The 26,220-nt window shown below is 45.2% G+C and overlaps 11 protein-coding genes across 11 annotated transcripts; 5 read left to right on the forward strand and 6 right to left on the reverse strand.

Annotated features, from left to right (window-relative positions):
- Positions 1 to 664: 664 nt before the first annotated feature.
- On the forward strand, positions 665 to 1,531 carry Triagg1_1599 (uncharacterized protein; the record flags this gene model as incomplete). Its single annotated transcript, XM_062895686.1, has 1 exon — positions 665 to 1,531. One exon carries the CDS (start codon positions 665 to 667, stop codon positions 1,529 to 1,531), a length of 867 nt encoding a protein of 288 aa, XP_062759138.1.
- A 1,858-nt stretch (positions 1,532 to 3,389) lies between these two features.
- On the forward strand, positions 3,390 to 5,066 carry Triagg1_1600 (uncharacterized protein; the record flags this gene model as incomplete). The annotated part of the gene is made up of 5 exons (XM_062895689.1): positions 3,390 to 3,445; positions 3,517 to 3,879; positions 3,994 to 4,072; positions 4,156 to 4,327; positions 4,393 to 5,066. 5 exons carry the CDS (start codon positions 3,390 to 3,392, stop codon positions 5,064 to 5,066), a joined length of 1,344 nt encoding a protein of 447 aa, XP_062759139.1.
- Positions 5,067 to 5,309: 243 nt separating this feature from the next.
- Positions 5,310 to 6,777, reverse strand: Triagg1_1601 (uncharacterized protein; the record flags this gene model as incomplete). The annotated part of the gene is made up of 3 exons (XM_062895690.1): positions 5,310 to 6,172; positions 6,329 to 6,643; positions 6,693 to 6,777. The coding sequence occupies 3 exons, from the start codon at positions 6,775 to 6,777 to the stop codon at positions 5,310 to 5,312; spliced, it is 1,263 nt and encodes a 420-aa protein (XP_062759140.1).
- Positions 6,778 to 7,949: 1,172 nt separating this feature from the next.
- Triagg1_1602 (uncharacterized protein) lies at positions 7,950 to 9,228 on the forward strand (the record flags this gene model as incomplete). Its single annotated transcript, XM_062895691.1, has 3 exons — positions 7,950 to 8,562; positions 8,625 to 9,154; positions 9,193 to 9,228. The coding sequence occupies 3 exons, from the start codon at positions 7,950 to 7,952 to the stop codon at positions 9,226 to 9,228; spliced, it is 1,179 nt and encodes a 392-aa protein (XP_062759141.1).
- A 425-nt stretch (positions 9,229 to 9,653) lies between these two features.
- Positions 9,654 to 10,886, reverse strand: Triagg1_1603 (uncharacterized protein; the record flags this gene model as incomplete). The annotated part of the gene is made up of 1 exon (XM_062895692.1): positions 9,654 to 10,886. The coding sequence occupies one exon, from the start codon at positions 10,884 to 10,886 to the stop codon at positions 9,654 to 9,656; it is 1,233 nt and encodes a 410-aa protein (XP_062759142.1).
- A 1,237-nt stretch (positions 10,887 to 12,123) lies between these two features.
- Positions 12,124 to 13,491, reverse strand: Triagg1_1604 (uncharacterized protein; the record flags this gene model as incomplete). Its single annotated transcript, XM_062895693.1, has 3 exons — positions 12,124 to 12,723; positions 12,798 to 13,127; positions 13,192 to 13,491. 3 exons carry the CDS (start codon positions 13,489 to 13,491, stop codon positions 12,124 to 12,126), a joined length of 1,230 nt encoding a protein of 409 aa, XP_062759143.1.
- A 1,782-nt stretch (positions 13,492 to 15,273) lies between these two features.
- On the reverse strand, positions 15,274 to 16,340 carry Triagg1_1605 (uncharacterized protein; the record flags this gene model as incomplete). The annotated part of the gene is made up of 3 exons (XM_062895694.1): positions 15,274 to 15,857; positions 15,959 to 16,175; positions 16,230 to 16,340. 3 exons carry the CDS (start codon positions 16,338 to 16,340, stop codon positions 15,274 to 15,276), a joined length of 912 nt encoding a protein of 303 aa, XP_062759144.1.
- Positions 16,341 to 17,191: 851 nt separating this feature from the next.
- Positions 17,192 to 17,860, reverse strand: Triagg1_1606 (uncharacterized protein; the record flags this gene model as incomplete). The annotated part of the gene is made up of 1 exon (XM_062895695.1): positions 17,192 to 17,860. One exon carries the CDS (start codon positions 17,858 to 17,860, stop codon positions 17,192 to 17,194), a length of 669 nt encoding a protein of 222 aa, XP_062759145.1.
- Positions 17,861 to 19,147: 1,287 nt separating this feature from the next.
- Positions 19,148 to 20,097, reverse strand: Triagg1_1607 (uncharacterized protein; the record flags this gene model as incomplete). Its single annotated transcript, XM_062895696.1, has 2 exons — positions 19,148 to 19,927; positions 19,984 to 20,097. 2 exons carry the CDS (start codon positions 20,095 to 20,097, stop codon positions 19,148 to 19,150), a joined length of 894 nt encoding a protein of 297 aa, XP_062759146.1.
- A 2,122-nt stretch (positions 20,098 to 22,219) lies between these two features.
- On the forward strand, positions 22,220 to 23,260 carry Triagg1_1608 (uncharacterized protein; the record flags this gene model as incomplete). Its single annotated transcript, XM_062895697.1, has 1 exon — positions 22,220 to 23,260. One exon carries the CDS (start codon positions 22,220 to 22,222, stop codon positions 23,258 to 23,260), a length of 1,041 nt encoding a protein of 346 aa, XP_062759147.1.
- A 766-nt stretch (positions 23,261 to 24,026) lies between these two features.
- Positions 24,027 to 25,949, forward strand: Triagg1_1609 (uncharacterized protein; the record flags this gene model as incomplete). The annotated part of the gene is made up of 5 exons (XM_062895698.1): positions 24,027 to 24,062; positions 24,122 to 24,520; positions 24,579 to 25,305; positions 25,358 to 25,453; positions 25,507 to 25,949. The coding sequence occupies 5 exons, from the start codon at positions 24,027 to 24,029 to the stop codon at positions 25,947 to 25,949; spliced, it is 1,701 nt and encodes a 566-aa protein (XP_062759148.1).
- Between the last annotated feature and the right edge of the window lie 271 nt (positions 25,950 to 26,220).

A 26,220-nucleotide genomic window follows, 5' to 3' on the forward strand; every position in this document is an offset into this window, starting at 1 on the left:
ATGGATGGCTACTTCCGAATAACGAAATATATGTGTTCACAGGGTGATTTGTTCGAGGGCTGCACTGAGGAGATGAGGGGGTTGTAGCAAGTAGAAGCAAAAGCGTACACTTCGGCAAATGCGATCAACTAGGTTATTTGAACTAAACAAAAGCATTTGCTACATACAAGAAATGGCTCTTTCTCACAGCTTTAGTCACTTTCGGATTTAATGATTAAAAATTCAAGAGCATGGCGTAGTTAATTTGATCAAGTTGCGCATGATCTCAATAATGGGACAAGTTGCATCCGATTATTAGCTAACCTCGGAATTAAGTGATTACTCAACAACCCTCTCACCATCGCATCGATGGGGATAACGTCTTGTCCTTGGAAGGAATTATGTAACATGATCCGATATGCTGTTTTAAACTAGCATTGCGTAGAGAGATCAATTCATGAGACGAATCTTTACATAGAGTACAAATTAGAAATCCACAGAACAGTGATATGGGCCAACAGTGGCAATCGGGGCTCTTTAAAATAAGACGACGTGACTGTCCGCGAAATATAAAAAGAGACGCGGTGTATAACAGCATAATCTGGATCTTTTCTGAAATCAATACGCACACATATATATCACTATCTTGAACAACTTTCGTTTTTTTTATACAATTTCTGTTGCAATGGCATCATCAATTGTCTCCACTTTCCATTTTGAATCCTACCCAAGACTGTCACCTTCAAAGCTACATGAAGAATTTGGGGGGAAGACAGTTATCGTGACCGGCGGTGGTTACGGAATTGGTTCTTCAATTGCTCGTAGCTTTGCTGAGGCTGGTGTTGCATCGATTATTTTGGCCGGACGTACTGAGTCCAGTCTGAAGTCGACGGTTAACGACTTGGCACAATCCTTTCCATTGCTAAAGGCCAGCTACCGCCTTGTTGATATCTCGTCTACAGCATCTGTCAAGAAATTGTTTGAATCTCTAACTGAATCGCCTGATACACTCGTCAACAATGCCGAGTTTATGTCTGAGCCTCAGAATTTTCTTACTGCCGACATAGACGAGTGGTGGAAAGGCTTTGAGGTTAACGTCCTTGGTACAACTATTGTTACGCAGGCTTATCTGCAGCACCGATTGGCAAGCAAACCTAGTTCACCAGGTGTAGTTGTCGCTCTCAATAGCTTTGCTTCATTTGCTGTTCGGGCGCCGCATCTGTGGGCATACAGTGGTAGCAAGATTGCATTGGCCCGCATCTTTGAGTTGGCTGTTGCTGATGTCCCTTCATCTCTTGCACGCTTTATAAGCATTAACCCGGGTGCTGTTAAAACGGCAATGTATTATAAGTCCGGACTTGAGGGATCTACAGATATGCCAACGACTGATTCCAAGCTCTCTGCTGAGTTTATTGTCTGGGCTACTTCAGAAGAGGCTGCGTTTCTATCTGGACGGCTGGCATGGGCTAATTGGGATGTTGACGAGTTGGTTGCCAACAAAGAAGAGATTCTGAACAAGGATTTGCTCATTTCGGGCCTCACCGTGGCCTAATTACCTATGCTTTCCATTCACAGTTGTCTGAGACAAACCGCGGTTGTATCCTTTGTTTTCTAATATGTATTTTATGCCAATGCCAAGGATTACAGTCTTTTATTAAGCTAGCGACCGATTGATTAGATAGATGAAATACGATTTGAGCTTTGTATAATAGCCTCAAACGCCTGATCGATGGCACTATTAGGCGAAAACAGCGCGTCCTATGACAATTATTGGTAAGATATTTAGTATGTAGCGGATTTCATTGTGCTAACTATCATGGACCCTATTGCCTTTGAACTGTATGGTTCTACGTTGATAGCTTTTATATTTCTGTACCAATCTTATTCCAGACAGCCACTTACCTCCCATTCACATGAGAGCCAAAGTGCACACCATTCCACTGCAGTGTTTTTATACTTTCAATCAAATGCAGGTAATTATTTTTATAACACATATTTATTTCAGCCGTCATTGCCTTGGGTGGTTGCGTTGCCGAGCGGAATCTTCCCATACCCAAGCTGATTCGTTGTGCTCTTTATCCACCCGCCCTCCCCCCTTCCCTACGATATGATTGTTTCTTATAGCTAGTGTCATCTCCCATATTGCCCTCTTTTCTTCAGCAAACTGAAATTTAGAACTCTTTGAGTCAATCCGACCTTTCATAATTTAATATTTATTATTTTCTTGTCGACGAATTGTAAGGGTGTTTTCGGCATTTGAGACTTCTAAGCAACACAATTTTATCACCCCACCCGCCAGAGGCATGTCCAAAGAATTGAACTTGTGGCTAGGCTTTGCTATGGATGCAAAAGGCTGTGGACCTCTAATACTTCTGTGAGCATACCTATGTTGGCATGGGGATGAGAGACAACGTTAGATCCCGCCATCGATTTTAAAGTCGGGTACCGTTGAGACTCCCAGGCCCCCGCTTGCTGGACGCCGCCGCTGATGGCGTGTGTAGTCTACGGAGTACATAGAGACTCAAAAGAGCACCGTTTTGAAAGGAAACCCGATACGAGGACTGTGCCTCCTTCTTCTTCTCATTTTCTGTAGCACCTGTCGTAGTACATCGCAGTCGATGGCCTCTCTCGTTACTATCGCATCATCATCATCCAAAGGATCCAGTGCCAATCTGTTGTCTACGAAGATCTTTTGTTTAAAACCGGGAAATCGGATGAGAATTCGGGACTCGCGGCAATGTCTCCCTTAGCGGTGCGCTAAATTTTCTCCATTAGATCGATGGTTGCCCAAAGCTGGTGCAATTTTCAGCGATTGTATGAGATAAGTCGCCGCATTGAATAGTTGCATCGACGGAGTTGTGTTTGTCAATTTGGCATCTGCATCCCAGGTCGTGGTTCTTACGCGACACTCGACCACATAAAGCCAGCCATAGGCAACGGCAACTACTGGCTAAATGGCTTTAAGATGTAGAAGGCATTGCAGTTTACGAGGAGGGGCCCAATAGGCTGAAGAGGGAAGGGGAAAGGCGACTGATGCACGTGCGAAGAGCCATGTATCCAGTATTTCTCCTGATGCATGATGGCGTGGAAGCGGGAAATCGGCACTATAGTGGCTGATCAGCTCCAGTCTCCCAGGATGCGACACGTTATATAGAAAATAAATCTTGGAGGATCTGAGATTCAATTGGGTAACACTCACATCACGATTGCATCATTGCATTTATAAGACCCACTACCGTGTAGTAAGTATGAAGCTTGAGTTGCGACGTATATAATCCTGTACAGCTCAAATGGTCGACTACATACCTAGTTATAGATGCATTAGTTGAAAAGGCACCTGTTGAAGTAATAGTATTTCTTTGTAGTGGCATTACTCTACTCCAACCAGCTACCCAATTTCTTCATTCACAATGGTTTGGCAACACGGCGATCACCATGACATCCCGCATCAATGGCGCATTCACAAGTATGAATATTGTTCTTCCCGTGTTTTCACCTGCCGAGTATCAAAATCTCACGCCTTTTCACATGATCCAGGCCCGGCGCATGGCTTCCAGCAGACCATCGTGTCCATCGCGAATATCTTCGTCGTGTGACGGAGCACGTCGACAAGCACCCCGAGGAAAAGCTGACGCCGGCGCTGCAGGAGTTCAGAGAATTAATCGAAGGCAACTCACGAATCTACATGTACTTTAACCAAATGTTTGATGAAATCCCAAAGAAAAGGCCATACTGGCGCGATCCTACAGGAACTAAACAGATCCGCGACTACCACCACATGCTTCAGGTGCTCAACCACATTGTCTCCAAAGCTCCGGAATGGACAGATGCAGCCGAAAGTGCTGGTGTTGTGGGAGTGCCATTTTGCGCCATCCTTGATTATCCCATGGGCACAGCAAGGTGCGTCGACGCGGTTCTGGCAGATTCATGGATACATCCATACTACAATCCATGGCTACATACTTGTAGTCCATGACTTTATGTGGCGAAAGCGCTAACTTGGCCTTGTCTCAGTGGACATGCCGCGTTCCTCGACCCAGACGTGAATAAAGCGATCAAAAAGGTTCTAAACGAATGGGGAAAGTTCTTAGAGGTAGGTAATTTTGAGCCTTCTACAGCCTCAATTCAACCGTTCCAAAACTCCGAGCACCAATCGTCGGCTGACATGCATCGCAGACTCCAAAATCAGCCGAGGTGTTGGGAGAGCACAAGCTGGGCTGGTTCGGCGAAACGGGGCGAAACGACGTCATGCAGGTCGCCAATGCTCCGTACAAATCGTCCATGAAATTTGAAGAAATGTTTGTTTGTGAACCATCGGCCAAATATCACGGCTACAAGTCATGGGATGGTAAGTTTCTCAACCTCGATTTTCTCGGAGTGAAATGACTCGACAAATATGTTGACAGCTCTTAGACTTCTTCACTCGCAAGGTTCACGATGAGGCAAGGCCCGTCGCATCACCAGACGACGACAATGTCATTGCCAATGCATGCGAATCTAAGGTGTTCAACATTCAGCATGGTGCTCAACTGCGGGATCGGTTTTTCGCAAAGGGCCAGCCCTACTCAGTACTTGATATGCTAGCTCACGATCCACTCGCTCAACATTTCGCCGGCGCAACAATTTACCAGGCGTTCCTCTCGGCGTTATCCTATCACCGTTGGCATTCACCAGTCTCAGGAACCATTCGACGCGCTTTCGTCCAGGATGGCACGTACTTCAGTGAGCCTCTCTTTGAGGGCGTAGGTGATCCGACTGTTCATGAAATCGACACTGGCGGCATCTCGGTCGCTCAAGGCTACCTGTCTGCGCTAGCAACTCGGGGCATCATCTTCATTGAGGCGGATAATCCGGCGATCGGTTTGATGGCTTTTATTGCCATTGGCATGGATGAAGTCAGCTCGGTGGACATCACCGTAAAAGAGGGCCAACATGTGAAGAAAGGTGAACAAACAGGCATGTTTCATTTTGGTGGATCAACACACTGTCTCTTGTTCCGAAAGGGAGTTCAGTTGTCGGAATTCCCCGATGTTGGAAGGCAAGAAAATGTCCCCGTTCGTGGTAAACTTGCTGTTGTTAAGCCCTAAGGATCGCGCAATTGGCCTGCGCATTGGCTCTCCAATACAGGGGGCGGGTCGCATTCCAGTTAAAGGCAAAGTGTGGTATCGCCAATGACACAAATAATCGATGTCGCTAATTATATTTAATCCTAAAATGTATCAACTACTAAACTGAAGGTTTTAAGGCCATGCTCAGACGCTATATGAGAAATATCAGAACCTCTTGTCACGCAACCTTTTTGAAGGTCGTCATATGCTCTTACTCTTTCTCTAGAAAATAAAAACCTGGTCGCTCATCTTTGGGTTTGCGCCCGGGGTCTCGTAGCCCAACTCTCCAAGAAATTTCTTGGCTGAGCTGACCATACCAGCTGGACCGCATATCATGATTTTGACATCATTTCCCGGAAGCGGCAGTCTTTCTGCTGCTATATCTTTCGTTATATAGCCAACTCCAGAGGTCCAAGTCGTTGATGGATGCTCAATAACGTAGAAAACGTTAAACAGCTTAGGATATAGGCGAGAAAACTTATCCAGCTCTTCTTTAAGTAGAATGTCGTTTTCTGTTTGACTTGCGTATATCAAGCTAATTTCCGTCCCATCACGGTCGTTCTCACAAATTGCTCGAATAAGCTGGAACATCGGTGCTATACCTGTACCACCAGCTATCATCCCGATCTTTTTACAAAGACCGTTGTAGTAGCGCATTGCTCCTTTAGGACCTCTAAAATGAACTTCATCTCCAATTTGTAGATTGGTAAGACAGCCACCAGTCAACTTGCCGTCTGGATATATCTTGACGAGTAATTCCAGAACACCATAATCCAAGTTATTGGATACTGGAGTGTAAGACCTTGTCACCTTTTCCCCATCAATGTTCATGGTTATGGCAATGTGTTGACCAGTTGGCAGGCCTAACATTGCTTCTGACTGAGGTAGAGAAAATACCAAGCGGTATACATTTGGTGCGACCAGTATCTTCTTTGCCAACGGTAGGGGGGATAACACTGAATCCAACCAACCCCTTTGAAGTAAGGGATCCCGTGTCACCGGTTTAGGTAATTTCAGATGATTTGGGTACCGTCTGGAGTTCGTATCACCCATGATAACGCTGACAGACTTTCGTATTGCAAATGCTGTGCAACCCATTAAGAGTAACGAGCTACCCAATAACCCCTTGAAGTAATTTGAGTTACTTGGTTGTGTAGAAGCCATCGGAATCGACAAAATCGAGAGTGCATGAGTTAACCGACGTATTTGAGGTATGGCTACTGGCATCAAGGCTGAAATACCATGTTCTTCTTTAAAAATCTTGTATGTCGATGCTGCAATACCCAGCGAAAGAAACCCCAAGGTTATTCCTGCTAGGCCATGAGAATTCTTCGTAGAATCGAGCTTCTCGAATGAAGGCTGTAAGGGAAGTGTATGTTTTGGCTTTTTGTTAACATGGCCTTTTAATTTCCCAATCCGGAAAGGGGTCATGAGGTCGAAGGCATCATCTGAGTGGCCAGCATTGTCGAATGGATCACTTGCATCAGTGCCGGCTGCTTCCAAGAGAACTTCGATCCCTCCTGGATGATCCATGAGATATTTAGTTACGTCGTATACTGTAAAAAGTTAATGTCAATCGTTCAGAGGGATAATAAGTCGACGAACCTTCCCCATGGATAGTCATCCATATGTCATCAGGTTTGGTGTGCTGAGCAACTTCGTCCACCGTATATTCCGTTTCTAGAGTCATATTGGCTGGATTTTATATGTCCAAACTTGGCGTTTTGATTGAATCGCTCAATGGTTTTGGGATGCTTGCGAAGTATATATAAACATTCTAGCTGGTACTCTGATCCGCAAAGGGCGTATGACGGGAACACCAACATCGGTAGTCGTCGGCAATCCCAAAATAGTTCATTCCGAGACGGAGATTGTAGGTTCCTACTAGACGCTGATCGTTCACTTAAAAACGCCGAAGCCCCACAAACGCATACGGCATCTGTCCCTCCGCGTATCCGGCAGCAACCTTTGCAGAGTGATCCTCGACTGACAAAACTCACCCGGGCGCCAACTGCGGGAAGGAGGGTGGGTTTCCGAGGAATGCAGGGTATAGGTTGGTAAATATTCATATGCCGAAACCTACCTATGTCCTCTATCATGCATACGAAAAGGGTATATTAGCCGAGGATTGGGCGGGTTTCGTCCTGCGCCTGCAATGGATGCATAACAGGGTCGATAATGATGTTACATCACATCTTGATTTTCTACGGACCACGGACCATGAAGAATATCCGAACAATGTTTGCTTTACCCCTTTCTATGGAAATTCCATGGAGACAAGCCGTGGAAGGTAATCCATGGCCAGATAATCAAGAAAGTGGCAGTATTGATAATTATTATTTTGTCTGAGCAAATTATCTATTGACATCTTTGACTATAAAGTGCGATGGGCTTCCCAAAGCTATTTTGAATTGTATCAACATATCAGCCTCACAAAAAAGCTTTTCATCATGATTTCTTCGTCTTTCCATCTTTTGGGGGAGCAACCCTCTACGTCCCGCCAAATCACGTTCCCTTCGAACTTCGGTTTTGCAGAGTTGCAAGAGTTAATTGCATCTCACTTTGCTATTGTGGACTACAAAGGTTTGTGCATTCTTCACAAAGATTTCATGTTAACAGAGGTGCTTACGTTCTCTTCTAGATGTTGGCTTTATTCATCAAAATATCGAGTTGACATCCGTAAATGAGGTACGCGCAGCAACCGACCCGGTTGCGATATCAATCAGTGGTAAATCTGTACGAGACATACCGGGGCCAGGTGGTTTGCCATACGTGGGAAGCTTTTTCGAAGTATATCCCGATCATCTTGGAAATCATCAACGGCTATTCAATAAATACGGATCACTATTCGTCACAACCAACATGGGAAGCCGCATGCACCATACTAATGACCCTCGTTTGGCCAATATCTTCTTCACTGAGAGCGCTTTCTTTTCGAAAAAGATCATCCCCAACCATCCCGTACATCCATTGGGTATGCCAGAAGCTGGATTGTTTCTTGGCGATACAGATTCGGAGGCGTGGCGGATTACGCATAAATTTTTACCGCCAGCTTTGGGTCCCAAGGCGGTACGACATTATGCACCAGCAATGCAAAAAACTGTGGAAGAGTCATTCAGTGTATTCGACAAATTGGACCTGGATGGGGAAGCATGGAACGTATATCCATACATGATGAAGATCGGTTCTCAAGCCGTTGGCCGACTTGTTCTTGGCATGAATTTCAATCATTTCACATCTGTTGATGCTCCTTTGCACGAATTTGTGCTCAAGATTGCGCATAATGTCGAACTAAGTAAGCGAGTGTCGTCTTTCGGTAGCTGGTATGCAAACATACCGTTCGGAGACCCCAAAAAGCTTCGAGACAATATGCACGAAATCCAGAGAATGATATTCGAAGCATCCAAGAAAGCATCTACGGGAGTTGAAGATTTAAACCTTCAAGATGCCGCTCTACAGTCTCAAAATTTGGTCGGTAAGTACGAACTCATTCTATCTCTAGAGGGCTTAAAGCTGACTAGTAATTAATCTTGGCAGACTACTGTCTCAGGGCAAGAGACTTGAAAGGCAATCGATTGGAATGGGATCAATTTGTACCAGCTTTGGTCATACTTACCGGCGCTGGGTTTGTAACCTCTGCTTCACTACTCTCGTGGATGATATACGCCCTTGTGACCTACGAAGGGGTGCAAGAGAGGCTACTCCAAGAACTGATTGACCACGACTGGGATGACGAAATCCAAGTGACCGGAGATTTGGTAAATCAACTGAAGTATCTGAATAACTTTATTAAGGAAACTCAGCGGACACATAATCCTTCATTCCAGCCTGCCAGAACTGCGTTGGTGGACATGATTTTACCCGGAGGGTACAGGCTAGCAAAGGACTCTATTGTTATTGCCGATTTGCACCACATTCACAACAACCCACACATCTGGGATAACGCTGAAAAGTTTGACCCTGACCGGTGGGACACCGAGAAGGTTAAAAATCGACCTCCTGGATCCTACCAACCATTCGCCTCGGGCCCACGAAGCTGCATCGGATTTAATTTTGCTCTCCAAGAGGTAAAAATCGTGCTATCTAAGCTGTTATACCGATACAGATTCAGTTTGGCCGAAACAGGAACCGTGGAATATAACCCTTATTATTTACTGATTAAGCCTGAAAACTTATATGTACGAGCAGAAAGGCGATTAAAGTGGCCACAGAAGACTTGCGCTAAGACTGATCCATTGGCTGAATGAGAATGGGGGATCTAGGCCTATAATGATACTAGTTTTTTATATACTCCTTTCTTTTATACTTTAACATCTTTCAAGTATCATTTAACAAGATTGTTCGATTAAACCGATAGTACCATCATTCATTCAACCTATCTCTCTGACACCAGTTGGGACACAATTTGATTATATCTGGTACTCTTCCTCTCTCAGAGATTACACAAGAGCACCTTTCACATAAAAGGGAGATGGTTTAAAATGGAGTGACCGGATACGCACAATCAAAGCTGTATAATGTTTAGATCCCAAATTTCTTGACAACACTATTCTCAACATTTGTAATTTAAGATTGGCGCTGAAGCCAGTTTCTCCAGCCATCATCTTTAGTAATATACCTCACTCTTGATTCTAGCCATTCTGTATTCCCCCAGAATCCCCACGACGCTTGAAATCGACACCAGTCGACAAGGGCAGTCTCCCAATGTCGAAGAAATTCGTCCCAATCGTACATGAGTATTTTTTCATGTGGCCGATTTTCCATTAAGATTGACCAATAGTGCTTCAGCAACTTCTTTTCTCGTTCATCCATATCCAAGTCGTCTGGGATAGGATCATCGGTTGTAAGCATACTCATTGGGACAGAGCAAGTGAATAGCTTGGCCAAATCGCAAACGCCCAATCCGATGCCCGCATATTGGAAGTCAAAGAATACCACATCATCTCCAGCTTCTGTTGAATAAAGATTTTCTGACTTCACGTCCCCATGAATGTATGTTTCAAAAGGCCTACCACGCGGCGTCAGAAAGTCGGCGACCTTTTCAGCAATGGACAGGGATCCTTCCACTGAGGTACGAAATACATCAGACCACTCTGAGAACTTGTCCTGCTCAAGCGATCGATATTCCTGTCGTCGAGTGGCTAAATATGTGTATCCTCCATTCAACCAAAGGGCTTTTCCACCTGATGTGGGGTCATTTCGCCGTCTTGAGGCCTCTTCAAGCGGCGGTAAAAGAAACTCATCCAAATTTTGATGTAAATAAGACCATGAGCTGCTATGGAACTTGGCCAACCATGCTAAAGCCGCATAGACCTGATTGCTTGAAAGCACTGCCCTTTTTTCTCCAGCAATGGGAAACTCAAGCCTCAAGTCGTTCATGAGAGTAACCGTCAAATGATCAATTCCATGCTCAAGGGCCTTTTCCTTCATACTTCTTGTCGAAGCAAAGCACTGTGCTACTGCTATGGTGTCGGTAAGGCGAGGAGCAACTTCATCGTAAAAGTACTGCTCAACCTCGTAGCTGAACATTTTACGAAGATGCCCTTCGTCTCCAGTAATAGCTGGAGGGCGAACTATCTTCAGTACGAGGTGGATTAGGCTGCCCTGGCCATTTCCCTGGTCTTTGGAGAAGCGCTGCCACCGTGGGGTCGCGCCTTCAGCAGTTGGTCGAGCAGAAACGGCGCAGATGTGACCGTAGCCTGCCCAGAGGCCTTGAAGCGTGGTGCATGAAATTAGCTCAAGGTCGAGCCAAGAGAGCAGTATGGCTGCAATTTGGCGCGGCTCAATCTTTTGAGCCATTGTGGCGGTGGTCAAATATACAAGCCAGGTATGGGCACCGATGAGTTCTTCTAACAAATGTTGTTGCTATTCCGCCATGGGGGAAAAAATAACAAGACGTGGTCTAACGGATCAGATTACGTAATGACCTGCAGCGGTGCTCGAAAATGCATGGGATCTCTCCACCGTGGGTTATCTAGACAGGATAATGCATAAGATGTGAATCAGTGCGGAGCAGTTAGCATGGCCACTTTGTGCTCGTAGAAATTTGGCAGCTCTGTATACCAGGCTGGATATCACATATTTTCACATATTCCATAGAGCAGCCCATGGGCTGTAAGGGCTGAATTAGTAAAGGGCCTCCTCCGGAAGGGAGTGGACAAGTTGCTTGCCGTTATTTGAGAAAATCAGAGTTAGAAGTGTTAGCTTAGTAGCCATCTCATTGCTGACTAGTCTGACGGGTCCTGACTGCAGCTTATTTAGATCCGATCGGTTACAGCCGATCGAACCTATTCACAGAGATGACAGCTTTCCATCAGCAGCGGCTGCGCGAAAGGACCAAAAGTGAATATCTACAAAGTAAATCATCCAGTAAATATAAAATTGGACAGATCACAGTTTGCTCATCGACCTTGTTGAGAATGATCGATGTCATCAGCCAATTCCAAACCCGGACAGACAGGTTAAAACAACCAATGTCATGTTATTGCATGCTATTTTCCCTCGTGTGCACATTTTTCTCACATCATCTAGTCGTTCAAAATCCTTATGTTAAACAATAGACAGTTCGCCAACTCTATTCAAGATTCAGTATAGACCTTACTTCATAGCCCAAGAAATACTTCTAAGTTGTCATATGTAAGTTGATAAGTTGGATCTGTACTTTGCATATAACGGACTCCTTCAAAATCTAGCTACTCTTTACCAGGCAGGTTAAGCAATAGAATATTATATGCAAGCATATGATGTAGTAAAGAACCAAGGCAGATGATCTGCACATAATGATGCGAGGTGGAATGGATGGCTTTGTTCAAACATACCATGGTATACACGCTCACTTATGGAGGGAGCTATCAGTGTAGATAGATAATTTTTTTATTTCAATTGTTCAACTTTCATCCATGCCTCCTGACCATGGCGCTGACTTTGTCTTGACTTTGTCTACTGAGTACATGACCATTTTTTACAATAGACCAATCAGTTAATGTGTCACACTTTCCGCATTTTAAGCCTAGGCATTGTTGACTATATGGCCAATTTAAGCACTGTTTCCGTTGAAAATGATGACGTTGGGGCTGCCGTTAAGGCTGCCGGTGACGCGACCACTAGTGGCCAAAGCCTTGATGCGGTTGGTGACAGCAGCGGGGGTTGAAAGGCCCTCGAGAGACTGGAGGTAGAGAGCAAGACCGACAACGTGAGGAGTAGCCATGGAGGTACCGCTGATTGTGTTAGTGGCCGTGTTCGAGCCGATCCATGAAGACAGAATGTTAACACCAGGAGCGAAAACGTCAACGCCAGCACCGTAGTTGGTGAAAGAAGCAGTCCGCCAGTTGATGTCGAGCGCAGCGACAGTAATAGCATTAGGCACATTGGCAGGAGAGGTGCCAGAAACAGGTTGGGGGTTTCCGAAAGTGTCACCGTTACCGGCAGCCACGATAGTAAGAACACCCTGGTTGTAGGCTGCATTGATAGCGGTAGTCCAGGTGGAAGAAGAGGGGCCGCCAAGCGACATGTTGATGGCGGACTTGCTGGCCCGGTTTTTCGAGACGATATCGTTCACAGCCCAGTTGTAGCCGTCAAGAATGACCGAAGTGCTAGCACTGTCTCCCTGGAAGACCTTGACAGAGACGAGGTTGGCCTATAATCTCCCAGTTAGCGAGGCTTAGTTATTAAGAGCCATAGACTCCCAAGCCATGTATGAACCCAGCTTACCTGCTTAGCAACACCATAGGTAGAGCCACCAATAGTTCCTGAAACGTGAGTACCGTGGCCAAGAGTGTCAACATGCTGTCCTCCAGCGGCGTTGTAGCCGAGAGTGGCACGTCCACCAAACTGCTGGTGGGAAGTGTTGATACCGGAATCAACAACGTAGGCATATGTTCCGCTGCCAGCCGAGGTATCATAAATGTAGCTAGTAGAGCCGGAGGTACGGTGGGAAACAGTACCAAGACCCCAAGGAGCACCAGTCTGTGTGGTCAAAGCGCGCTTGTCCTCAACGATGTCAGACAGGTACATGATGTAGTCGGGCTCAACAGAGGCAACCTTGATTCTACTATTAGTATCTCGGTGATGTTAATGTACGATGTAAAACATGATTAAGACATACATCAGGGCTAGCCTTGATCTGTTGAATGGTTTCCTCGTCGAACTCGCCGGCGTAGGCATTCCAAGTGTGGATGTTATATGTCTTCTCAACACCAGCGGTGTTGCGCTTGGTAAGAGAACGACGGTGGAGGTCATTCACCCAAGTCAAGTGAGAATCAGTATCAACCGACGCACCCTCCTTGAGAGTAACAATAAACTTGTTGGGAACAGCCTCGGGAGCCTTGTGGTGAGCTGCAGGGGCAGCGAGGACAGCTGGGAGCAAAGCTCCAAGGTAGAGTGCAAGGCGGCGGATGCTGGCCATTGTGAAAATGTCTTCTTATTGTAAACTTGGAGGTAATGAGAGATTGATGGCTGGGTCTGATCAGAAGTGTTTTTGTTGCGAGGAGAGTCGATTTAAATATTTTTTTATCGGCGCCCTATATGTAATCGATTTCACCAGCTTGAGCTATCATCACTTCTATCAATATGGCGTCTTTCTGAATGATCTGCCAAGTTGCTGGTCACAGACAACCAAGCTGCCTAAAAGGATTTAGGACAAATCGATCCAAACAAGATTGTGTGCTTCCATTCGGTAGTCACAGCGCCCAGCTCTTGGCATCTAGTTTGAATACGGAAAGCAATAAGATGTAGCAATATCGTCCGCATGTTTGCTAATGGATATTCATGCTGAGTCTTAAGGCATAAACTGATGAACTTTTGCCAGGACAATCTCCATATCTTCCTAGGCTAATATACAAGTGTGTGTTTCCATCACCTTTGGCACACATCGTCATTCCTATGAAGCCATACCCATGCTGCACTTATTTGCTCTATAGTTTAAGCTATGCTATACAGTTTAAGATTCGTTTAAGGTTATATATTGCCAACAAACTAGCTTTGGCGAGCTAGCCTACAAGCTTAAGTGAAGAAGTCTATCGGCTGTGGCAAGGCAGATACTTGAGCGCTTCAGCTAGCACCATGCACACTAAGATCGCACCAATATCTGCGCACCTGCTAATTAAGTCACAAAGTCCGAGGAATGAGGAACCTTTGAATAGGAGGGACGGCAAATCGCTATATGGCGCAATACCCGCCGGCGGCTTGTCAAGTTTTAAGAAGGAGGGGATACCGAGTGCCGGACCTTTGACATTACTCTAAAAGGAAGGTGATTTACAATCCCTGAAACTCCCCAACCATTGGCACAGCTTATACACCAGTAATTGCACCTATTTTACGTAGAAAGAGAACAGTGAAAATAGCTCCTCAAGAAAGAAAGAAAGGCCATAATAACCGTAAACTGATAAGAAACAAAAGATTTCGATAGCCGTAGAAATGGACTTTCGGCATCGACGTTGGCCATATTTTAGTAGTTTTTGCAAATTTTCGCAAGCAAAATAATTGTCAACGTATGGCATGGGGTATACGTAAAATCGAAACAAAGTGCAATAAATAGTTAAGATTATAACATTAAGTCCGCTCTTTGGGTCATTTTTTTTATTCGTAACGGCTTTGGGGCTGTGCATCGGTTGATGCGGGCGTGTGGTGTTTTCCTGAGTTTCAATTACGTATATAGCAAAAGGGCCATCTGGCTGCGTGTGCCTCTTATTCTGGTGTTCGGGGATTTTTGGGCCCAACTGGAAGACCTTCCTTTTGATTACCTGGAGCCCCGCTGAAAGCCATATTCACGATTAATAAATACCGGTGCACTCGAGTTGGGCCTCCTTGGCGTGGCCCCGGTGAAAAGAAGCATCAATCCCGTGATGTTGAGGTAGTGTCTGAGGACGACGGATTTTTATCTTGCATTGACAGACATGATATTCATCTACTAAGACTTGGAATTTAGCTGCTGATTTACATGACTTCACTCTTTGGAAGATATTGAAACAAATGCTCTTCAATGTTCTCTAGACTTGCCAGCTATATGGAGGTCATATGTATAACCAAGAGGGTCAGTAAAGCTACAATGGTCAGTTCAAAACAAGGCTACGCTCCAGACCTTGACTTGCCAGTTATATAATCTAAATTAAGCGTGTAAGTTGCTAAAACTATATGGGAGCTTTAAGATTTCCCTTTCGTCCTTGTGCGCTGAGAAACATTAAGTGATTTACAAAAGATGCTTCTGTAAAAATTTGACTTCGACATCCTTCTGTGATACCTTGGCTGTGCCGTTCATATATCCCCCAAAGTCAAACGGTTCGATCTTGGAGAACTGTTTAGGTTCGTTTGCTTTCGCATACGCTTTTTCATGAGGCTCAGTAGGGAGCTCTCCACTGGGCGCCACGTACAAGAGCGGCCTGGGGGAAACTCTGGGCAGATATGCCTGGAATTCGTTGGCAAAATTATAGAAGGCACTTTCGAGTGTGATTCTGTTTTGCCAATTGAACTCCTTCGCATCACAGTTCCCCCTTATGTAGGAGTGAAAGTTGAAAAGCGCTGGCCCTCCAAGCAGCGCTTTTTGAGTGGCCGCTGTGGCTTCTTCCATTGTTTCCGGGAAAAGTTGTATATACTCTTGCTCATCCGAATGCTTCGGTCGCGTTAAGTCTGCTCTTGATCGGTCCAGTATACCTGGAGGGTAAAATTGGGCGTCCATTGCGCCCGAGATTCCTGGGACTTGCAAAACAAGGGCCTTGACTCGCGGGTCGAGGGCGGTCGCTCGGATAGATGCGCCTCCTCCATGCCCACCGCCAACTTTGGGAATATGTCAGTACTTCTGACATCAATTCAAATACGCAAGGCTTTGAAACTCGGTGCTTCAAGCAATGCGCATCGGGTTCACATAGTATACTTACCAATGGCAATACGTTCTGAGTCTACATGCGGTGTTAAAGATGTACCGTATGTGACGGCGTCAAAAATATCCTCAGATTGATTATCGAAATTTATATTGTGTCTTGGTAGTCCATCACTTTTGCCAAACGTTCTTGCGTCGTAGGTTAACGTTGCAAACCCATTTTCGTTGAAGAGACTTGTTTGATGATCCATCAGATGACCTCTTGTAACACCAAACTATGTTGTGTTAGTTCTCTTTAGAGATGCCACCATAACTTTGTGTAAACGTACTGGGGACACGAAAATCACAAGAGGCGCGTTAGGCGCATCCAGCAATGTGAGTAGGCCTCTCAATGTAAGACCATCGCGGGTCTTGAATTCGACTTCTTTCCTAGTAGGCATTTTGTAGTGATACAAATCAATATTACTTATCGATATGGCAATAGTAGGCTGCTAAATGTTTTGTTTTTTCTGTTCGCAAGTTGTCGTGTTCGGTTTTATATGGCGTCAGTATTAGTATATATATTAACCATCAAGCCTCCGGTTAGTAATTGTTTGCTTGCGAAAAAGCGGCCGTCGAACACCATATTTTCACTTGGCAATGTTGTTTCCAAATCGAATTTTCCAATACAGAAGGTGTGTATAGTGTTGGTAAAAAAACATTCCCGGTTTCCAGGCATTGTATCGGCGCAAGGTGGTGAAGTTGCACACGAACAACATTATAAATGCTACATCGATTGCAAAGCGCCAGAGTTAGCACGGCTCTACATCTCAAAACAGATTATGAATCTTATTGCTGCCTTAGGCTTCATTAATAAGCTCAGCATTTGAAAGAGTAGCGCTTCTAGTCAGCCGGGAAAAAGACTCATTAAAACATGCATACAGTTCTCGCATACTTGTTAGACATCTTGCGTTATATAGTAGTTTCTATGTAAGCATAGATGAGATGAAAGCCTAAACAGCAGCTTCTCATTGATGGTATGTTTGAACTGCATCTGAAACCATTTTATGCCTTTCAAGCTTTAAGTTCTCTTGTATTTAACGATCTTTTGTTTCAAGTGCTGCTATCGACATATGGGTACAATTTAATTCTCATGAGACAATGAAGCATTTCTATTTTTATGAACATACAAAATATTTTACAAGAAGGAATACGTATTCATAAAAACTGCTATAACAACGGGTTACTTTATTCCAGCTCTGCTAATAACCTTGTATTCGTATCCTACCGGTTTATAAACAGTGCCTTGTCTCTATCGGATCTGGACATTCCTGGCCCAATGATCTCGAGTCATCCTGAGGCTATTTCCCACATAGCTAACATCCTCATAGCCTATTGCGATTGCACTCAGGAAATTTACACCCTCAGGAAGGTCTAGTTCGCGCTGCAGCAGCTCTGCATATCCTGCCATCCTGGCCTGGTAACAGGCCTCAACGCCTTGTGCTCGAAGGGCCAGGGTCAAGTTTTGCATCCAAAATCCAACACTAATCACATCATACTTTGAAAGTCTGCTGTCCATGTAGACAATGGCCGCTGCTGGGGCTCCGTAGAAGCGAAAATTCTCCGCCAAAGTTATCTTTCTCTTCTCGTGGTCGTCACGGCCAATGCCCAATAACTTTCCGTACAATTCCGTGTCGAAATTCTCCTTGTGATGCATATAATCTGCGGGTGTTTCGGGAATATCAGGCCACCCTTCATCCCACGCGCTCAACATCACTTTGTTGAGGCTTTCCAGCTTTTCGCCAGTCAATATTATTGCTCGCCAGGGCTGCAAGTTATTGTTTGAGGCTGTTCGCTGAGCCAACGATAGTGCCTTTTCCAGTACTTCGCGAGGTACAGGCTCTGGCAAAAACTTCCGAACAGTATGGCGGTCGTTTATTAATTTGGTGATTGTGCTAAGCCGGCTGTGCTCTGAATCCATGTTGTTGATTGTAAACTGTTATAGTTGTATAATGTGATTTTTGGTGACCAATAGCAATTAATTGCTTACCGCAACCAAGAGCGATAGAGCCAAGATATATGCTGGCGTGTGTGCGTATGTGGTTACCATGTATATGTGCTCTATGTGTCCCATTTTCCAGTACTACTAATATTTACGAGCAGAATCATATTCATAATTCATATTCACGCGTCTTCCTATATCATAACGTACTATAAAGTAAAGGCGACCAGATGTAGCCAGCAAATCTCTCATGGGATCCAAAGTAGCGTTACTCGGAATAATTAAGACGTCGCAACCGCAGCTATTAAGTGGACATTTGATTAGGAATCTCTTTTGTGACTAAGACGCTGCGGCTGAGCAACTTCATGGGATTAGGAATACAATGCAATCAGGCCTTTTTAGCTCTGCATATTTTCTTCTCAGTAAGCGAACTAACAGAGCGGCATGCGCAGAATGGGCAGGTGGACGGAGCAGTACTACTAAACACCACTTCCCTACTCGTCCCCCAACACATGGCATTATGCAACTGATTTGTGTTCAGTCAGCGTCAGAATGCTAGGGTCATGTATTGTATGGTTTCGCTTTGTCTACTCCGCATATTCTCACAGATCAGGGCTCGGCAATCTCTAATACAGAACATTTAGCGGGCAGCTTTGTTAGATAATTTGAGACTTGACTTGAATACGAATTGGAGAGCTTCTCATCTTATATCGCATGGTCATACTAATACCAACCAGTCTGCTTAAGAATGTTAAGCAGCCTCGAAGCGGCCCAAAATTATGGGCGCGTCAACTCCAGACGATTAGAGAAACGGCACGCCATCGGAGATAAATATGAGCAGCTCGTCTCGGCCTCGATCCGGCAGATTACGCAATAAGACGCGACAAGTGACATACCGTGCCGAAGACTCTTACAGCGCCTTGATTTGTACTATTAATAGACAGCATGAGTGATTATTCTGAGCAGTTTCCACATGTACCACGAGCACGTCATCAGGAGTTATCTTAAAGACTGTTCCTAATCGACACAGAGTACTTAATACAATTTGAACCCTAATTAGTCACTTTACTTTCACTGCCTAAGAGTTTTACAACGTCGAAACCTTTTTATTTTTCCCTTTATAAAGGTGTCGCGCTGTACCATGTTTCATCACGACGGCATGGGGTTCTATAGGTACACAGCCTTCCCATCTCAACGGACCTTCAAAGTCTATTCAAAGTCTAGATTCGAGGGTTCAGATGAAAACAGTTCCAGAGGTTGATGAGGCTACACATATTTTTTCAAGAACTCAATCTGAACTGCAAGACTCTCTTCGCGTAGTTCCCCATGGTAATGGTTGAAATGATTACCACCTTTCAATATATGAATCTCTTTTGGTCCCTGCGCAAGTCCAAATGCCTGCAATTGAGGCGAGAACAAACCCTCATCCTTTTCCCCCACAACCATCAAGAGGGGTGTAGGAGCGATCCGATGGATATACCTAATTGGCTCAAATCGAAGGAATCGGAAAAGGGAAATCGTGGTGATTTTATTTTCCCAGTTACCACCTTGCGCAGTTGCGTCTTGGAAGAAGCGGAAGCTGGTCGTATCTCGCAGCAATACCGGCGCACTTCCAGCCTCAGCCTCTTCAATAGTGGAGGCAACGACGCGGGAGAGGGGCCATTCTTCTCCTTTACGGATTATGGCACGATCTCGTTCGGCCATATCAAGAAGTGGTTGACCAGTCCCCATTAAAAGCTCTCCCGATACATAGGGCACGAGGCCAATAACAGCCTTGACTCGGCGGTCAATTGCCGCAGCGGATATGGCAACTCCTCCAGCAAGACTAGGCCCCCAAAAGACAATTCTCTCAGGATCAACCTCTGCAATAGATGTGGCATAGTCAAAGGCATCAATGTAGTCATCTTGTGCTTTGACAGGGTCTGCGTCATATCTGCGACCGCCGCTTTCTCCAAATCCACGATTGTCATAGAGTAAAACATTGAATCCTGCTTTTTGGAAATCCAGGGCCATTCCATCAATAAAGTGCTCTTTGAGAGCTGTGACCTAATGTTCAGAAGCATTAACCTTGGTCGATATCATGGCTCGCCAGTTGAACGTACCCCATGAGTCATAATAATACATGGACCTTTTTCTGAAGTAGCCGGGAAAAACCAGCCTTTAAGGGCAACTCCATCAAAAGCTTGGAATGAGACGTCCCGGCGGTTGTCAGACATTGTAAGTGACTTGTAGAAGTTGAGGTTCTTGTGAATACTATATTCCAATAGACGTGATGAAGATTCACTTAAGTTGGGAAATTCTTTTCTCATATATTGACACAATATCAACATGGCTATATATGTGAAATGTTCAAAGAGCAGTTGAGCGAAACATTGAGTACTAACCACATATAATCACCAGCTAATGAGCTTACAGGTGAAAGGGGTTTACTGACACGGTGCTGACATTTCAGTGTGGAAACCATCAAACGGCGTAATGTTGACGAAGTGAAGCCCGGTCCAATAAGGTGTTTGAACATTTCGAGAAAGCGGGTATGTGACACCGATATTTAAGGTGTACCCACAAGTTTAATCACTGTGAAGGGTGTTCAAAGAATTTCGGGTATCATACTTGTCCGTGTGATATATTTGCGTAACAACTTTTGGTCCGTCGACGTCCGAGGGGCTGGATACTAGGGCACAGTGCAACTGAAACAGATGATTAAAGTTCGGTTGTTCCCTTTCCGGATGTCACTCGATAGATAAGCTGAGTAAGATAAGGAGACTCTCGTTGCAATTATACAACTATAGAGCACATAAGGGATTGCAGCTTCAGTGGGGCCAAAGCCAAATGATATTTTCTATACACCGAATTCATAGTGATTCTTAAATATCAGTCGTACAGAATGCAAATTAATGCATGGTTGTGTCTAACCGCTGGAGTTCGGAGGAGTTTACGGCCGAGAATTTCAAGCATTGCAAAACTGTAAGACAAAGCAGTTTATTGATCTACTTTTACATCAGTTGCTCTGAGTCGATTCCCAAAATCGGTGACAGTAGGCAGCCCTCTTGGGTCTTCTAACTAACTGGATAAAGGGATGCAATTTTATGACTGCTCTTCTCTCCTGCCGATGACGAATATAAGTTAAGAAATGGTTGACATGCAGTCTGAAGGCCATAATACCGTCTATAATGATGTTATTGGATAAATGCCCTATACTTGACGATAACATTACAAAGTAGCACATAAATCGTGATTGATGTATGAAGAAATATTATTCAAGAGAAACGATTCCACAGATGTTACGAGACAAGGTCACGCCAAGCTCACTCGAGATGCGTGCTAATGAACATACATGTATAGAGACGGAATGGTTCATCGCGATCACTGAGAAGCCAAGCCTCAAGCGGCTGACGGCATTGCTTGGCTGAACTATTACATGACAGCTACTTCATAGATAATGCAGAATTAACGATGTTACTTCTGAGTTGTCATAATGCCGGGTAGAATGGTAGTTGAGCAATATCGGACAAATTAAGCTCCGGAAGGGGTCGCGGACGAGCTCGGAAGTAACAGAGGGGGCGTAATCACATTAGCGCAATTTCGTAGACTTTAAGCAAGTATACGGAAGCGGGGGGGCATCGAGGGGAGTTCACATTCATTGCCATTTTTCTATTTCTAGCCTCCTTTGCTCTCTTTTAACAGGCTTGGATACCCCTCATCCTCATCTCCCACCATTCCTGTCTGGCGACGAGTCTTTCTCCCACCCAAGTCCCATCAAATGATATCATGATTTCAGACCTTACGACGGCTGGCGGCTTAACCATGGAGATTCGGCGGCAGATGAAGACATGTCCAGACCGGCCGATGGAAACCAGAACCGCTCGGCGCTCACCAATACTAAATTTAAGTGGAGATGAAATTGTTACTGCCTGACTTGCCAAGATAAGCTGAGAGATGGGACGTGACGTTTGGAGTAGGAAGCGCAACATGTCTAGAACGTTGCGATATTGAGAATCCCAAATTGATTCACGTTTCGTTTTCTTTAAGACTCTTGATTATGAAGGTTACAGAGAAGCCTAATTACTACGGTTTATCATGAGGTGCATCGTGCCTCAATCCGATTTCCTCACGGCAAAAACCCAATACTACTTGAGCCTTCCGTGTGCCCCTCCCACTAGATGGCAGACTATTTAATGTTCTAGTGCATTTTCATAAGCGCTAGTAGAAGACGTGCCTTTTTTATAGAGGCAAATAAAGATGGCTTTACAAGATATTTCAGCGACCCTTTTGGCGGGCATTTAGCAAGCTTCCACATCACCAGAACTTTTGTCATATCAACATACCAGGGCGTACAAGATGGGCGACGTGCGACAAACAATCAAACAGTCACTCCCGGTAGATGTTAATAAGCCGTACGACCCATCGACTCTCAATCACAAAACAATTCTTATCACAGGAGGCGCTAATGGCTTGGGCGCGCACATGGTCCGGCATTGGGCCGCTCATGGTGCCAATGTTGTGATTGGCGATGTTGCGGACAGAGCTGGCGAGGAGCTCGTGGCTTCTCTTCGAATGGCATATCCTAAAGGGGTTTTTGAGTTCCGACACTGCGATGTCACAGATTGGGAATCTCAGGTCAGCCTGTTCGATGCCGCGGCCAAAGCCAGCCCACACGGTTCTATAGATATTGTGGTGCCCAATGCAGGAATTATTCTCCCCGGGGAGGCAACCAAATTCGAAAATCCCGACTTGGTGAATGGCAAATTGCCCGAGCCCAACACAGCTACTCTTGATGTAAATGTCAAAGGAGTCATTTTCACCGCTCACCTTGCGCTATATTACCTTCCACAAAACAAAAGTCCCGATCGATGTTTTCTGTTCGTCGGCTCTGTGGCATCACTCATCCCTCTTCCTGGTCAGAGTCATTATTGCATGAGTAAACATGCCGTGCTCGGCCTCTTTCGCTCAATGCGCGGAACCGCATTTTTGAAGGGAATCCGCATAAACATGATCGCACCCTACTATATTGCACAGACTAAGATGCTACAGCCAACCGCCGAGGCACTTTTGCTCTCTGGCTCTGCAGGGCCGGGACAAGTTCCCGATGTGGTCGACGCAGCCACGCGTTTGATTGCCGATGAATCCATAGTTGGTCGTGCTCTCGTTGTTGGCCCACGGTTAAAGCCCCACGATTCCGAGGGAGTCGATAATGGTAGTGGCTTGCTAGGTATAGAGGATCCAAACCAGGCTCAAGGAATTTGGGAATGCTACGCCCATGATTACGACCAGGTGGAAACATTTGTGAAGAGGTACTTGTGGCTTCTGAATGCCGCCGCTCGGGCACGAGGGATGCTTGCTTGGATTCGTGATATTATCTCCATCTGGAAGCGAGGCTAAAATTTGAACAGCGTTTGCTTCTAGCCATTTCATTGCACGCCATACACTCGAGTTCCTTCTTGCTTTCAGTGTCAGGGGGATATGCTTTTACTTTTCCATCAGCAATTATCGGGTTTACAAGGTTGAAACTTTTCTTATTTAGCTTCACCAAGCCATAGAAAAGATGAAGCACATATATCTCGCCTAGTAAAAAGGATTCACGGTTGTATATGTGTTCCAGGAATGACATACATAAACTTTGACCAAGTTTCTTCACGCGCCGAAGGAAAGTGACTGCGCCTAGCCATCTATAAATTGACACAGCAACGCCACGAGGCCACAATAATTGCCGAAGTTGTACCCAAAATATTGGGGTTAAGCTCTTCTTTAGCCAAAGAAATGACCATCTTGTACGACGCCATATTTACGGCCGATCGAGGATGGCTTCATCTCAGATTGGCACTTCCCTCTTGCTCAAAAGACACCATGTTCCACACAACTTCCACTCCCATTCAAGTCCCGAAATGATATCTCTTTTTAAGATAGATCATTGTAAAGCTATCTCTGCATAGAACTATTTAATCATAGTGACGTAACATCTGCAGGAATAGATTAATCTTACTATGAAACCCCGCACTTGAAGTGATTGCGATAGGAGTATGAGGTTGATACCCAACCGGATATTGTGTATATAAGCAGGGATATCTTTTGGCGTATCTCAAATGCTTTGGAGCTCCAAAGATATTGAATTGCTATTAGTCTTCTGGTTTGAATAAACAATTGAGCAATGGATACAGATCAAAAGCGATGGGTTGGTCTTCAGGTCAGCACAGTAGTCGGAAGAGATATTGAATGAATGCTGACCATACAAACAACCACTAGCCTCCAAATGAATGGAAGCTTGAGCAAGGATTAGATCCTGCTCATCTTGGTTTGCGGAACCAGAGCAATCTGGTGATTCATACGGAATTACAATCTCCTACGGAGACCAATTCAGCAGAACTTCGTGCTGATGCGGATGATGATGACCCGACTTTTGTAGTTGGAGAAGAAAGGAAAGGATGGAAAGGATACATAGAGTGGGAAGAATATCCGGAGAAAAAGGCTAAAGCTCGCAAGAGGTTTTCACGTCATAAATTCCCTCCACCCCCTGAATTCCAACTTGGGCCAGTCCCAGCTACCAATCCAGTCCTTGAAGGTGTTCGATGGAAGCTGTGGCATAAAGCTATCGGTGGTGCTCTCACCAACGTGCCCGAAGAGAGCTGGAAGACTGTGCTAGAGGTATTCTCCCTTATCCTACAGTTAAGAATGCATGCAGTAGGCTAACTATTCCATACAGGAAAAACATCCGGGCATGCTCCATCTTCTCCAATTTCCCTATAATGGTGAGCCTCCCAAAGGCCTTCTCACCAAAGAAGCCGTAACGCCAAACGAACTCCATTTTGTACGCAACCATGGTGGCATACCAGACATTGATCCAGTAGAGTTCGACCTTCGTCTTGACGGCTTGGTGAATGACCCTAAGGTCCTTACGCTGGATGATCTAAAAAATGAAGCTTTATTCCCACGCAAATCTACGTTGGTTACCATTCAGTGCAGCGGTACGAGGCGCGTTGAGCAGATTGGTGAATATGCCGGCGAAGGTGACGAGATGATCAATGCTCCGTGGGCGGAAGGCGCAATTGGGACAGCAAAATGGACCGGTGTCAGTCTCAAAAAGATCATCAAATATTGTGGTGGGCTCAAGGGTGATGCGAAACATCTTGAGTTATATGGAGCAGAAACATATTTCAAGGGTGGTGATTGCATGAATTATGTGGTATCTGTTCCTTGGTCAAAGGTTAAGGCAAACGAAGTCCTCCTTGCATGGGAGATGAACGATAAGCCTTTGCCTAAGATCCATGGCTTCCCACTGAGGGCTGTGGTCATGGGCTACATTGGCGCGAGGAGTGTCAAGTGGCTCTACCGCATCAAAGCAATCGAGAATCCCAGTCTTGCTCCTGTACAGAGCAGGGAATATCTGTACTTCCAGCAGCAATACGGAAAGCATAATCAGCTCCCTACGCGTAAGAGACTCCGGTATACTAGACTATGGCAGCTAAACTGATTTGCAAGCAGTGGGAATTCAGATTCAAGAGATGCCAGTCAGCAGCGCCATCATGAGCCCTTGGCATAAAGAAGTCGTGGTTCATAACGGTCATATTGAAGTCACTGGTAAGACGCAATGTGTTTTTTTATGCGACTTTACAGCTTGCTAACTGTGCAAGGTTGGGCTTATTCTGGTGGTGGACGCTGGCCAGAGCGCGTCGAGGTCTCTGCGGACGGTGGCTGGGCTTGGTATGCCGTACCGCTCGAAAATCTCTCACCAAAGCATAAATATGCGTGGAGGACGTGGTCCGCTTCTATCCCATGCGACCATGAAGGATGGACTGAGCTCGTCGTCCGCTGCTGGGATAACAGTCTTAACACGCAGCCAATGAACGTACGCCACAGCTGGAACTGGGGGCTGCACGTTACGAGCAGCTGCCACAGAGTGAAGATTTACAGCGTCAATGCAAGCCGACCTGAAACGAAGAAGAGGTTGGAACAGTTTGAACAAAACGGAGAAAATTTCCTGCCAATTACACGGCCAACGGAGTTTAAATACATGAGTGCCGAGGAATATGAGAAGGCATGGTCTACTATGGAACCGCGAGATGTGGACAATTGATGGCGATGTGCACAATACAAATTCCAGTTGCTTCAACAACTTTTGTTCCTGTTCAGTGATCCATTTGTTTCCGTTTACTTATCCAATGGTATGTCCTTCCTTGTATCGAGATTGAATGTATAAAATATGCTGTGCTTTTGAATAACCACCTGCAGAGAGATACTTGCTACCACTTAATATCTATTTCTGCATTTGGTACGGAGTAACCGAGACCACTCTGGGTGTACTCCGTTAACTATGCAAGGATGCGAGAAGAGACTGAGATTTCGTA

This window comes from Trichoderma aggressivum (assembly GCF_033847375.1).
Source record: "Trichoderma aggressivum f. europaeum strain CBS 100526 chromosome Unknown scaffold_004, whole genome shotgun sequence".
Taxonomy (NCBI): domain Eukaryota; kingdom Fungi; phylum Ascomycota; class Sordariomycetes; order Hypocreales; family Hypocreaceae; genus Trichoderma; species Trichoderma aggressivum.